Raw genomic sequence first — 15,335 nt, forward strand, 5'->3', positions numbered from 1 at the left:
CTTCTTTCTGCCCTTTCTTTTTTGCTGCTTCTGTTCTGTATTTCTTCCCCCCTTGCAATTCCTCCCATCAGGCAGTCTGTATACTGAAAAGCCTGATTTTTAAGATCTGAGCATTGATCTGGATTTAGAATCATTAGCAAATAGAAGATGCTCATCAGAAGCAGCACTCAGAAGTTTAACCTGGAGACAAAAATATATGGTCAAAGCTTCCCTTAACAGGTAAAGACTAGAAATATCACAAGCTACCTGCCAGCAAAAATCAGAGAGAATATTGACTGCTTTTCTTTGCAAGATAAGCATATGGACAAGACAGTGTGAATGCACAGCATGGTAATACCCTGCACGTACACTCTCAGTCTGCTGCAAGTAGCTCATGCCTCTTTCCCTGCAGGGAAAACGTCTTAGATTACTCTGAAACAGGAACATGCACCACAGGAAGTTACGTAAAGCGAGAGATGGGCTCTGAATGTACCTCTGAGCTTACTAAGCAATAACTTGTTGTGCTTGCCTGTATTCCAAGAACTCATGGCAGAATGATGCTGTTCTGGTCAATGCTTGAAGGAAAAAAGAGCTCAGCAACAACTCAGCTTCACTGTCAACACCCACCCTTAGCAACGAATACAGAGCAGTAGGAACTTTCCTCCCCTTTATAAAAGGGCTTTGTGTTTTGCTGTCCATTACAGAACTAGGCTTTCTAAAGCTAAGGAACAGAAAACATGTTTGATTTTTAACTATCTATCCTCAGCTTTAGAAGCAACAAGCCATCTATCCTGTGCTCTTAAAAGCCTATTTTAAAGTGGCTGTTAGTATTTTCAGCTTTTAGCATAACATACATTACAAGTAAGATTCCAGGGCTAAAACCACATTATCTCATTATCCTGCCTTTCCTTTTTTTTTTTTTAAGGGATATAGATCACTTTTTTAAAAAACTATTTTCCGTAAGTATTTTCACTATTAACAAACACATCAGGTTACAGCTTGCATGCTAACTGAAAAAGCACTAGGTTGACTTAATATGCTTCCCAAGAACTGAGCTATTTGCTCTGCCCCTAAATCAGAATCTGCTGGTTTTGAAAATTAGAGAATAGAGGAAAAACAGGAGTGAGGCAATAAATGGACTCTTCCGTTCCAGGTACCTTTTGGGCATTTTATAAGAGAAAAGCTCCCACTCCACCAGCAGTCAAATTCTGGAGTCAAATGATCAATATGACTTCCAAAGGACACTAATAAGAGTCCACCTCTCTACAATCCCTTAAGAGGGAGCAACAAAGAAAACTTGTTCAAGCCTGAGTGGCAGAGTTTTGCACGGCTTTCCCTAGAGTTAAATAACATTAGCATTCATACTTTTGTCAAAACATTCAGTTCAATGGTCCTTTTCCCCTTAAAATGCATGCCATTAAATGCTATACTTACAAGGTAAATTAGCTTCAAGTTCTGCAACCTCTGTTGAAAGAAAAAAAAAACAAAACACACAAACCGTTATTTATGTAAGCATAAAGCCATTCTTGAAGTCCAAATTGGCAGATCTAATTTAAACCACCCTGTAAATCAAATTTTACTTAAAAATATAATTAAGCTGCACTGGAGGTTTACCTTGAAATGTCTCTTTAAGCCATGCAATTCATTACTAAAAATGCTCATCTGCCCTACAAACAATGCAAACATATCCTACTGTGTGATGAGAAGGTTCAGCTCTGCCAAGACTGAAGCACCTGGGCTTCTAATACTGGCATTATCCAAATCTCCAAACTTGTCTACATAAGGCACTAAAATACAGAAGGCCAGAACTCCACAGCCTGCAAAACACAAGAACAGAAAAACCTCAAGAATCCAGGTGCCAGTCCAACGATGAAAATAAGCACAGGAGGTTCAGAGCCTGCATAACCATCACAACTCCCCAGTACCTAACTGCTAATGCTCTCCCACCATCAGCTACAGACTGCCTCAGGTTACACACTGCTTTTGTAGGGAAGCCTCCAAGCATGATACCATGTACGGCACACTTGAAAACAGCTACTGAAACCCTAATTCAAGGGCACTGTCATACTAGATGCGGTCCTGCCTGCAGAAACCAGCACTAAGAGCATCAAAAGAACAGAGAAAGACAAACCTTCACTTCAACCACCTGGCACAGCAACGCATATTGGTTGGTGATAAAACTGCGTCCATTGCACAAGTCCTCCCAAATCTCTGCACTGTTGAACAAACTCAGGAGTGTTAAGAATTTTTTGCTCCTATGTCTATTGGATACTTCCCCTGGGAGCACAGTTTGCTATAGATATGCACTCCTGTTCAATTAAAATTTCTTTTTATTTATTATATTTCCCATCCACAAAACTTAGAAGTTATTCTTAAAAGAAAGGAAGTAACCCAACTCAGTTGCATAGCTCCTAGGAAGGGAAGTTTATTCCTAAGCCCTTTCTCTGCCATGCGACCTTCTCTGGAAGATCCCCTGCTTTCTCCCTCTTTTGTGTATTTTATTGAACTCTTAATTTCAACTACCTGTATTTCACAGAAGTATGAATGAGATGCATCAAGATCCCCTTTTATTTCTGAAGTTCTAGGAGACCTAATCAAACACATTTTTGCGTTTCCTGTAGTCTTTTTTTCCACTTTATTTCTAACTTCACTTTCTGGTCTGCACAGACACAGCCCATTTATTTAGGCTAACAACATGTAAGAGATTTCAACACCAACTCTCAAAAACATACTTCTAAAGAAAACTGTAATTTAGTTCAAGATATGGGGAGTGGTTGCTTGGCACAGAATCCAAACTGATCTCATCACAATTAGGAGCTCACTAATTCCCCAGAATTTTTCTTGCATCCAGGCTTACCAAACCTGGCTGGTCTCTGCAGTGACCATGATGCTTATTTGACTCCCACCTCCCACTTGCTTGGCACAGCCCTGGTATCCTTGCATCTGCAGCCTACTATACCAAGAGAGAAAACCCCACCAAAACAGAAGCACTGTGTTTCACGCTTACCTAAAACGTTCACAATTGCACTCTTTAGAATCCCACACTCTGCAGCACTCAAGCAGCCACAACTCATTTAACCAAAGTTGTGCACTGAAAGACACCCAACACTGGGAGCATACTTTTGCTAAAAGTTTTCAAAGAGTACTGTATTTATAATATACCAAAAATGTAATTTCAGCTATAATCAAGGACTTTTACTTTCCCTTTCTGGTTAAAAAAAAAAAAGACGAGACATAACCAACTACTGAAGCTCTGCAACAAACCACTGGAACTAAGAATGAAACTACTTCATAAAGATTAAAAAAAGGAGGTAAAGACCTGGTTCAATAATCTAAACTTTTAAAGTAACATCAAATAAGGAAGCAAACATTACTATTAACTGTGCCATACAAACTTTGGTGATATACAATAACTAGCATATTTAATAGGCCAAAGCTGCAGTGTTTGTGAGTTTTCCAAATTCTATGCCTCTTTGGTAGTGACAGTCTTGACACTGAAATCACTTTTGTATTTTGCTGCTCAGAAAGCAAACATTTTGACCACATCATTTAAGCTCCATTAAGATTCTGATGTTTTAAAAGTTATGCATTTTCTACATAAAGCAATACTTCTGACAAGAATATTCTCTGTAAGAAAATGCCCCTTGTGCAGTGTCATGGTTTAACCCAGCCAGCAACTAAGCACCACACAGCTGCTCACTAACTTCCCACCCACCCAGTGGAATGGGGGAGAAAATCAGGCGGGGGGGGGGGGGGGGGGGGGGCGTGGAACAGAATTTAAAACTCATGGGTTGAGATAAGAACAGTTTAATGGAACAGAAAGGAAGAAAATAATAATTATAACAACAACAATAATAAAATGACAATAATAATAAAAGAATTAGAATATAAAAAACAAGTCATGCACAATGCAGTTGCGCACCACTCACTGACTAATGCCCAGTTAGCTCCCAAGCAGTGATCCCCCCCCAAGGCCAACTCCCCCCAGTTTATATACATGGTATGGAATACCCTGTTGGCCAGTTTGGGTCAGCTGTCCTGGCTGTGTCCCCTCCCAGCTGCTTGTGCCTCTCCAGCCTTGTTGCTGGCTGGGCATGAGAAGCTGAAAAATCCTTGACTTTAGTCTAAACACTACTTAGCAACAACTGAAAACATCAGTGTGTTATCAACATTCTTCTAATTCTAATCCAAAACATAACACTATACCAGCTACTAGAAAGAAAATTAACTCTATCCCAGCAAAAACCAGGACATGCAGTCTGCAACTTATTAGCAGGGTTTAACAGATTTGTAAATAAGCAAAACGTAGAAGCAACAATTAGAGCTCCAATGCACTGAACTTCCAAGAACTCTAAAAGCCTCACTACATTAAAGAACAAACTTAATCTCACAATCTTTCTGACCACCTCTTTCAAAAAAAAAAAAAAACAACTACAGCTGAACAGTAAAGAAAATCCAGTCTGACTGCTTTTCATAATGTTTTGTGGATAATCAGTAACTGCATCTCAATTCACAGCCAGTAACCTCACAGTTCCTTAAAATGCTGAGACAAATGACCAGATAACCCAAGTCTCAGGAAATACTGTGCAAAAGCACTCCAGAACTTCCATGGGAAAACGGTGCTCATCAGTGCCCACTCAGCGCTGGCTTAGCAGAGGTGCAGAAACACTGCAGAGCATCTGAATTCCTCTCGCATTCAAGAGGGCTTACTGCCAAATGGCAAACGCAGGAGCACTGCAAGGCCCTGCACCCACTCTGATAAGCCATCCTGGGTAGGTCTGAAAGGCTGTCAAGTGCAGACACATGCCAGGGCTTCTGCAGAGGGGCGAACAAACAACTCTGGTGCAGTCGGTCCAGATCCAGACTAGCTCCTGACCAGCCAGTCTAGTGTTCCTGAAACCTTCTGCAATTGGGTGCAGCAACATACCCAAGTGGCAGGTGTATTTGCAGAGTCCTGGCTCTTGACCCAGTACGCACTTGCTTAAATAGTTTCAAATGCTATTTTAAACCACAAAAAGAGTAAAAAGGCAAGGGTTAAACCTAAACCTACCACAGAGTTTGGAAGAGTTGAATGCAAACTGATTATGTCTCCGAAGCAGCTTAGGAACTTTATGAAACAGGGAAAAGCAAGCTAAGCCTAACACAAGCAACCAGAGCTATTTATAAATGATTTCACAAACAATAACTCTCCCTACCCATGACAATTCTCAGGACAGAAATAGGAACACACACTCCTGACGTGTACAGGCATATGGTTTATGAGAGACCCACGTGAATGTTATATTCAGTAACGCACAGACTATAATCACGTTGTTCTGCTTCCTCCCCTTCCCCCACCTCACCTCAACAAGTCAGAATATAGAAGTGCTTTATTAGCCTTGCCACAAAGAGTCAGGGCATATGCTTCCCACAGGAGTTTGCTTTTAAGTACACAAAATGAAAGCATTATTTCCTCAAATGCTCATCTGCAGCAATACTTACTTCTCTCTGGTTTTGTTCAAAAAGCCTCCCTCTCCTGTTTAGGTCCCCCATTTAATGTGCACCTTTAAGACTGCTAGAGATTAAGATAAATACCTTGACACTCTAACAGAAACTCCATTTTTAAAGTATTAATTTTAGCAGTATAATGCTGTTTGCCTCCTAACTCTATCCATCTATCTTTATAGCTCTCCCTACTTAACTCCTCTGAACTGTACAACCATACATACTGGTATTAGAAGTCAAACAAGCTGCCTACTATTGCCAGTTTTTCAATAAATTGAGAGATGTGTATATTCCCTCCACTTCCAAATGTTTATTTTAAACAAGATACTATCAAATCACATGCTTCAGCTTCTATACACTATTACAAAACTTATTATCCTGACATCAAAAACTAGAAAAAGCCACTGTGCTTGGAAATCTCTAACACTGCAATGTATCAATTCATACTTCAGGTATGCTGAAAATCAGAGTCATAAGAAGTGAAGCAATGTATTGAACCAGGCCTCCCTTTGTCAGTGAAATCCTAGAAAAAGTCTCAGTAATAATTTTTCAAATTAGCTTAAATTCTTATTGTATCTTTTTGGCTTTACAGTATCACAGTTAGGCTGCAAGCATTTTAGTGTAAACTACTTGTTTCCCCTTTAATAAATATAAATCACACATTCATCAAGCAGCTTTCCACCCTCTTCTTCCAAAATAAAGGATTTCATCTGGGGGGCAGTTGGGGCTAAGAAGCATCACTGAAAAGGAAATGCTTTTGTGATTTAAGTTGCACAATGTACATAAGTTAATGCAGCATTTTCAAAACAATGCCTCAAGTCAAGTCAAGTGTTAATGAAGGAAGGTTTTTATTAATTCTCAAAAAAAAAAAGTATTTTTTCCCCTCTCAATTTTCCTTACCTGCTATTGTGAGGAGATATATTACCGTACTTGAAGATTTGAAGAAAGTAAATACATGGATTCACCTCATTTTTACTTGAAATGCACATTTACCTTCTTTTTACAGTCAGTTTCCCACTTCCTTCTACAAATGCACACCTGAAACATTTTCCGATTACATAAATCTGGTTGTAAAACCCACAAATGTTGAAGACAACTGAGGAATAAACCATGTTAACTCATTTTCTTAGACAGTAAGTTATTTCAAGCTATCACAATCAAACTAAAAAAGCATTTCAAGGGATAACCTTTGTGATCAATAAGCATATACATTGCTGCTACTACTGACATCCTTACAGGTTCTTTATCTTTAATTCAGTTTAGTAGTCAGATTCATTATACAATATTAAACTTAATAGTACTTTGACTTGTCCTTAGCGCCCTTTAGATTTTCAGAAAGGATCTGCCTTTCAAGTTCAGCACTGCATGACTCAGAGCATCCTACAGGAGCAGTCATGCAGCCCCTACTCCTAATTTAATGAAGTTCCCCCTTAGAGATGAATTCAACATCAAAAAGTGCCTCTGCAGCACAGAACAAATTAAAAGCTGCTAACTAAAGTAAGTATACTGCTTGCTCTATTTTAACTTGAGTACTAGGTCTACAGAATTAGGGCCTTACTCTCCAACTGAGCCTATACTGAAAATTCAGTGAAAACAGAGATGCAAGAATGAATCGCACTGAACTTTGTTAAAAAGTTGTGCTTTATTAGATACTCTCTCCCAGCCAGAAAGGCAGCAAAGCCCCTGCAAGCACCATTTCTGTCTGCTCCTCCTCCCCACGTCAGTATTTGCTTTCTACCTCCTCCAGCTGTTCACATTTCCTCCCTTTGATTTGTCTTGAAACATGTTAGTTACTGCTTGGTCTCTCTCCAGTCTACTCCTCCTTGGCCAGAAAGCCTCTTTCCAAGAATTGTCAGCCTGCATTACTAGTCCTCGCCCTCCCACACTCTCAGACACTTCTTGCCCTCAGTGATTCCAAAGCAGTGGATGTGATTTCCCAGGGTTTCAGATCAGAACCACCACCGTGCTCCTCTTCGCAGACGTATGTGCCCTGCTAACCTCCCAAACATGCTCCACTAGTTGCTGAGATATCCTGTTTAGCAGCCATGACTTTAACTCTCCAGAGGAAAACCAGCTGTAAGAGAATATCCAGTTGTCTCAGAATTACTTCCCTACATAAAACTTCAGGGTAGATGTTTTTCCTTTTGTGGTATGTCCATGAAATAACAAAACAGTGCCCTGAGCCATGACTGATATTTGAATATATAACAATACTGGACATGTAGGCAAAGGAATAGCTTAGAAAAACTAACAAAGGGCACCAGTATTTTAAGAGAAACTTTTTCCACAGAAGTGGGAAAAAAGCCTGTTTAACTTGCACCCATCACTAAAGCCAAGGACAGCACCTGACAACACTCAGCTGACAGCTCATATACCTCCAGTTTTAGTAAAAGGATTTCAAATGCCAACTGAATTTTCTTCTCATCCACATCATGCAAATAGCTAACATCATACCTAAATTAGCTCTTATTTTTCCTACTTTAAAGCAGTATCAGTTAGCAGACATACATAGTTGGTCTATGCCAAATTTTTAAGTTTGTAAGCATCGCCTACACTTGTCAATGGCTGGGGTCACAGCCATCTACCTCATAATCAAAGTGTCATTTATCTATTTACCAGTCAGTGTACACAATACATTTGAGGACTGCAGGGTTATCAGTGTGACAACACATTCTTCAAAGAGATCCTATAATGCCTCCCTGGACCAGACTCTCTATCAACACAAACAAGGCTGTCTTTAATTTACTTCCAGATCAAAACCAGACACTGTCTGTGTCTGGGTGATACCTCTAGTAAAACTGGCAGACATCTGTCTGCAGAATTTATTAGACTATCACCAATTTAATGTGGATCAGGAATAGGAGAATATCTCTCCAGCACATCACCATCACTCGAGCAGGTGAACAGCTATCTGACCTTGGCTCACACACTATCACCAGCTCCCAGGGACCGGTGCGATTTAGGGTACTGTGCCAAAAATCACCCTCTGCTAACCTTCCAGGACAGCCCACCATGTGTATAAGCTGCTGCAGAGGATGCTGGACAGACCAGTTGCCTGCTGTTCTCTATTGACTCAAAAGCTATAGACTTATTTGAGGCCAAAAAGGATCCATGTGTGCTACAGAAAGAGCATAGCTATCATTGAGCTTTCTAATGTACGTGACCACAGTCTCTGTTTTTTTCAACTCAGAGGCTTTACACAGTAGAATAAAACCACCAGTACTAACACCATTAAGAGGTACAACTGAACCAGCACTAACCTCTGCACAGCTGCTGGGGCAAACAAGGACAGAACATGCCAGACCTTTTCTCATCTCCCTCCTCCTTCCTTACTGATGGCCAGCATTTCTTTTTTTTCTTGTAGAACAGATTAATTTTCAATTCACAGCTGCCAGGAGATTGACCTGATCAAGCTTTCCACCCATTCTGCAACTGTCATCTGCTTGTTTGATAACTCCAGCCCAAACAAACATCAGTAACAACTTCTACTTAAAGCTATACACACAGGCTCCCACCAGCTTTGTTTCACATTTAATACAACAGCCTATTACAGTTTCATACAGTCAAGCAGTAAAAGGCATCCTCGCTGTATGCACACCTTTAGCAGGCAGCTCTTCACTCAAACTAATTCCTGCAGATCTATACGTGACCTAAAAACACTATCAACCTCAGAAGTCCATCTTCACTCAGGCTGTCAACATTACAGATCCTGCTGCAGCTGATCTATCTTAAAGATTTGGAGCACGTTCTAGAAACTTTTGCAACTGAATGGTCTACAATTAGCTGAAAGAGTAGCTTAAAGGAGAATATGCCCAACAAGTCTCTCTCACACTAGCTACTTGATTTTCCTCTCACTTTCAGTGTAGTTATACTGTGATTTACTTGACTGTCAGTTCCCATTTTGGTCCAGAAACCATTCTAGCCAGACTGACAGCTGCTCCTACAATTCTTTTGGGAGAGCCACGTGATACAACTTTCATGCACAATCAGACCACGATCTAGCACTCACACTTGTCAGGAGGATGCCGGCAGCAACCTGCTTTTAACATTTGTCAGTTTGGGACTCAACTCATTCAATACTTCGTCTATGCTGGTTTGCTAATGGTAGCTATAACAATTACAATTGGTCAATACCAATTTTCTATAGCTTGCATCCTTTTCTTCCCCTGCAGACTTAGGTAAGGTTTTAGTCATAAAAGAGAAAAGCATGACTGCTCTAAGGGTACAGGAAAATTTCTTTGGCACTTCACACTATACCAGGCATTGTAGTTGAAGGGTATTTATATTACACTGCTATTTTCCCCTCAAGTCTACACCTGTAGGTTAGTGAAAATCTCAGATTAAATATATTTAGCAATTTGGCTTTGTAGCTTAGCCTGGTTAAAGAGCTTATTCCCTCTGCCTGATATCTTTCCCCCTCAGAACTGGAGTTAACTGAGGATTTCCAAACTGGAAGTCTAAAGCAAGCTCTTTGTGAAAGTTATCACATCAGGGTTTGAAGTGTATTAAAACTCCCTGTCCTTATAACAATGCAAAGAGAAAACTGTGAATATAACGTTCCTTCAGTCTAGTTGAGGCATTTCCCAGTGCACAGAGGCAGCAGCATTTGCAGTGAAACCTGCTCCAGTATACAGTTATATAGCAGAATCTACCCTAATTCAAAAAAAGTCATATATAATGCAGAGTTCAGCAATATCATTCAGGCAAATATACCAGTGTCAGTCCCAAATCATTCTGAAATAAGAGCAGGAAATCTAAGTTTCCTTTGACTGGCTTGAATCCTAATAGTGACAGCTTACACATCAACAGTAGTATATTTGCTATTGATCATTTTTAGCAGAAACATCAATCTAAACAACATATTCCTTGCCACTAGATCAAGCTGCACAGCTCCAGCATTAAAACACTCAACTATTACCAGAGGGAGCAAACCTGAGTTTAAGCCCACAATAACTGCAAAGTGTCAGTACCTATGGATTTTTAAATATCAGATTATCTATGCTACAGAAAAAATGAAGAGCAAGAAAGAGCTGTCCCTGATTTTACTATAACATAGTTTAGTTATTTCTCACAAGCTACCTTATTTACCCAGAACTGCCACAAAGTAAAAGTTTGGGGGTTTTTTCCCCACCAACAGCGAGCCAGCTAGTAATAACCTATAGCAGCCTTCCTAGAACAGAACATATCATACTACAACAATACCGATTGGGTTTTTATTCACTACTTCATACTCAACTTCCAGTAACTCCAGGCCTACAAAAAATACTTCTCTGCATTGTTTTTTTAAGCTTTTTAAAGTTTATTGCCTCTGATCTATACCATTAAAGACCACCAGAACACTGACATGACTTTTAGGACTTTCTTTCCTGTCACAGGCAGTTAGGTATTTGCTCAAAAAATACCATCCTATCAAGTCAAATCTGATATTCTCCTCCTATATATTTAGTGACACTTATGTGACAAATTTTTTAATTGATGACACAGTTCCCAATAATGGATTAATTTTTCAGCAGAGTAAGGAGGCGGCTTTTTATGTTTTGCATTATTCAATGAAAACAAGTGTTCTACAGGCAAAGAGCTGTTGGAGATGTGATGTATGCCAGTATATACCCTACAATATAAATCCTGAGGTAAGTCACAAGCAATTTTAAAAATACTTCTGGAAATCATTTTATATGCAATTTAGTATTGTTTACTGGCAACACACCTGCAAACTGTAAATCCTCAAATATTTAAATATAAGTTCCTTTCACCTTTAACAAGTAATTTGTCTCGAACAGACACCCTCCGAGTTGAATCAGAAGCTGGATTGGATGCACGGGGTCCTCTGACACCATCATCCCGCTTCAACTTGCTTGCCAGAGTTAGCATTACTGCTGTCTTCAATCTAGAACACAAATATTAGAACAAAGTCAATTACCAAAACTAAAGCATTGAAGCATAGAGGGGCAGAATACAAAACAAGTTACAGTTAGTTCCTTATTCAACAACTATCATCATATTCTTAGCAGTCAAATGAAGAAGACAATATGTACAGTTAACTTGACTGCGATTAAAGATGAGGATGGCCTAGAGTACTTGAAGAAAGAGAGTTTGTTTCAGATGTGAATGCTGAGAGAGTTACAGTACTTTAGGCCAAGAGGAAGTTCAATTTTGCTGGAGAAAGGTCAGACTTTCATCATTGTTTACAATACAATTTCACTGCACCAGCTACCACAGTATATCCACGTGACAATATTCAGAGGTACTTTTTTGGCTGGCCAAAAAGAAAAAAAAATTTAAAAAGAGAGAGGGGGGAGGGGAGTGGTTGAGTTACTGGAACAATTCTCTAACACTAGGAAATGAGCTTTGAGTCAGCTACCAGGACACAGGAAAGGAAATGGATTTAAACTGCAAGTAGTGCAATTATCTATGCAGCTGCACAACAGTAACTCTTCACAGTGCAAAGCAACAGTGGAGAAAGTTACATACGGAGATTTGATAACTGAAATGAAGAGATTTTTTGCTGTGTCAGTCCTCCACTATAGAAGATAACTGCGCTGATAAATGAATTACAATAAAAGGTGGAGAGAATGCCAAAGTCATAAAACCAAAACATTCAGTCTGTCATGGCTTAATACATTTTGACACTATTCCTAGTTGAAGGCAACCCATTCTTCTTAACAGTTAGGCCAAAACCAACATAATGCTGACAAGATCCATATCCTTTAGGCCCCACCACCACTAAAATGGTAGGAGACACGTTTATCGTTTAGTCACATGAGTTAATTCAAGAAAATAAAGGGGAAAAAAAAGTCAGCATATAGTCTTTACATGAACTAGTTTGCATAGAAGACCAGACAGATATGATGCAACAGTTACCAAGACATGAAACAGATGCTCAGGTAACATCAGCTCTCAGTATAAAATGGAGAATCAGCTGAGATATTCATAAGGCAAATGAGACCAGTAAACCACTGAGATGAAGACAATCACACTATAAAATGACAAGACACAATACAAAATTTATCTTTGTCAGCTTCAGCTCTATGTGTCTCTATGTTTCTTTCCTTCTTGTAAGCAAGCCCTGAAGTTTAACAGGTCCATTGCAACAGCAGTTATTTTGCTTGTTCATTTCATTTGTCCTTGCCCCAGAGAAAACAGGAGATAAAGCCTCTGGCCTGCCAATTCTCCTCACTACATCTGTAAAAGACAGCCCTATTGATTTCCCAAGGTTGTGAGAGAGCCAACAGATTTATACCAAACATCAAGCCAACACCAAAATACCAATGAAGGGGCAAGAAGAAGAAATGAAACAACTGACATGACAGTTGGACATTGAGAAGAACATAATAGATAAGCAAGTAACAACATTTTAAAAAAAAGGAAAACATATTTCACAGTAGTACCTAACACTATGAAACTCTAGTAAGATGTACAAAAAGGGCAAGTTCTCTGAAGTTGGTTAAGTATGTGTGTTAGTTTCAAGATGCGTAATTTAAAAAATTTAAAAAAATAAGAAAAATTCTGGGCAAATGTAAATCCCGCTTGCTCAGCAGAAACATAGAGTAGGTTTTTTCCTCCCAGTACCCCAGAGAAAGAATAAGCAAACAAAACAGTCCTTTTTCCCTTGGAGAAGAGAAAGATAACAGTTGTTTTTTAAAAAAAAATTTTAGAAAAAGGAGGGGGGGAGTCTGGGAAGTAGTGACACAGGGTCCTAAAAGAAAAACAAACAAACAAAAAAAAAACAGAAAAGAAAAACTGTAAACTGCAGGCACCGCCCCCCCCTCAAAAAAGAAGAAACCAAAAAACCTTTTAGATGCCAAGTCCAAATCAAATCAACTTCGATGGGATTTAAATGCCTAAATACCTTTATAGATCTGTTTCCTCACTGCTTGTCCTAGAAAATCAGGAAACCAAAGAGAAGTGTGACCAGCGTGGAAAAAACAGACGATTCGCCCAGCCGTACCCCAAATTTCATCAATGGAGCACAGCGAGGAAGCACCCAAAACTTGTTAACCGCACGGGGAAGTAAGGCTTTACCGCTGCACGACAGCGGGGAGACAGGGGACGGAGGGGTGCCGTGCTTAAATACCGGGAAGGGCAAGAGAACCCCGGGATTTCTCCAGCTCCTTTGGGAGCGGGGCCGGCAGCTGGGGGCCGCCCTGCCCTGCCCCGCCCCGCCGATGCCCGCTGCCTGCACCACCGCCGCCACCGCTGCTCCCGGGAAGCCCCTCCGCGGGGGCGGGGATGATCCCTGGGCCCCTGCGGTGGGGGCACGACTCTGCGGGGCCGGGGGCCCAGGGGGGTCCCCCCCTCCCCCAGCAACGCCAGGTCCCCGAGGCCTGGCGGGCCGGGGCCGCCCCGGGAGATGTGGGGGCAGCGGGTGGGGGAGGGAAGGGGCCGGGCCCGAGCTGTGGGGGCTAGCCCCGGCCCGGGGGGAAGGGGGGCGGCCCGCACTTACCTGAGCGCGGCGTCAGGGCCCGGCTCCCGCGGTCAACACCATCCCCGGGGCTGGCCCGGGGCGGGAGGAGGGGGGGGGCGGCGGCGGCTCCTCCCTGCTCCCTCCCCTCCTCAGCCGCAGCGCCGGAAGCGGGCGGGGCCGGGGCAGCGCCGGGGGCGGGGCCGCAACCGCCGCGAGGGGCGCGGCCTTCAGCAACGGCTTTATGGGCAGCGCGCGGAGATCTCGCGAGAGTTGAGGTGGGGGCGGGGCGGGGAGGAGTGTGCGCGGCTGCCGTATTCTCGCGAGAGTTGGCCGGGGGGGGGGGGGGGAGGTTGTTCGCCGCCGGCAGGGCGGCGCCATTTTGTGGGAGCGGCGGCGGTGCTCTGTCAGCGGGAGCGGGTGCTGGGCCCTGGGCCAGCGCCTCCTGGGCGCGGGGCCTCGCAGTGCCTGAGGAAACTCTGCCCCCTGCCAACCCCTAGCCCAGAACGCGGCCTTCCCCCAGCACCGATGTCCTCTTCTAGTGTCCCCTCGCAGGGCTGTGGAAATGAGGTTTGACTCAGCTACAGTGTTGATTACACTGAGTCACCAGGGAGATGTGATAAATAGCAACATCACAAGAGAGGAAAAAATGACAATTGCCAAGGTGATTTCAGATGGGGAGCTTAAACACCAGGCTTGGTGCAGCCTTTGTGTTAGTGCCTGCTTAAAAATTAAGTTATTCTGTACATTCCCGCGCCAGATTCGTGAAAGCAATGATCAATCAGATGAAGTGAGTGTAAAAACCTGATCATAAGAGTGTATTTAATAATGAAGAGTAAATTACTTGTGGATATCATAACCAAACTAATGTGACAGTTGAATCTTTCAAAATTAGGTTAGATCAGACCCTCAAACTGTAAAACTTAACTTATGTGCATAAACTTAAAAAATTCGTCCATTCAGTAGGTTCCAACAAATAAGGGAACCAAAATTGAGCCATTGGAGCAGCATCCAGGTTAGAAGATTTGATAAAGTAAAGCTAGAGACCAGACACAAGGAAAGTTCGGCAGACAACTGTTGAAATACTGCATCCTAAACATTCTCTGGAATGATGATGCTTCCCCTTCACCAAAAAAAGATTGGCATTTAACTTGGTCAAAACTAGTTAAACCAGTGGAGAGCTGCCACTTGGAGGCCTTAAATTGTCTTAACCCTTTCACGAGCTTAATGCTAAAGATGAGCACCCAGTTGAATCGGCTGAAAAGCATTTGCCTTTTCCACAGTTCTTTTTAGTAACAGCCTATCCACTGCAAATTGCTTGTGCTTTGGTTTTCAGCTGGAAAACACTGTAACCGAAAGATGAAAAAAGAAAGTATGTGTTTAGAAAAACCTGCTCTCTGCTCGTTGGCTTCAGCAGTGTACAAGGTGAGAGGGGAATTAAGAAAAAAAAAATCCAACATGTGTATATGTG

General features: G+C 41.7%; 1 protein-coding gene across 7 annotated transcripts in view; it reads right to left on the bottom strand.

Moving 5' to 3' along the window:
• The window catches only part of UBE2F (ubiquitin conjugating enzyme E2 F (putative)), an 86,293-nt gene extending 72,227 nt beyond the window's left edge, over nt 1-14,066 (bottom strand). For 3 of the 7 annotated variants that reach the window (XM_075027900.1, XM_075027897.1, XM_075027896.1), the window contains exons 1-2: nt 13,907-14,066; nt 11,217-11,350 (exon numbers count right to left, since the gene is read on the bottom strand). In XM_075027900.1, the coding sequence (XP_074884001.1) occupies nt 11,217-11,334 (118 nt within the window). In that variant the 5' untranslated portion in view covers nt 11,335-11,350; nt 13,907-14,066. Of the gene's footprint in view, nt 1-1,413; nt 1,444-11,216; nt 11,351-13,312; nt 13,343-13,906 lie in introns of all 7 variants that reach the window. The other 4 variants (XM_075027894.1, XM_075027898.1, XM_075027895.1 and 1 more) reach the window with 3 other exon arrangements.
• Between the last annotated feature and the right edge of the window lie 1,269 nt (nt 14,067-15,335).

The sequence above is a fragment of the Buteo buteo genome, chromosome 5, assembly GCF_964188355.1.
Source record: "Buteo buteo chromosome 5, bButBut1.hap1.1, whole genome shotgun sequence".
Lineage (NCBI taxonomy): Eukaryota > Metazoa > Chordata > Aves > Accipitriformes > Accipitridae > Buteo > Buteo buteo.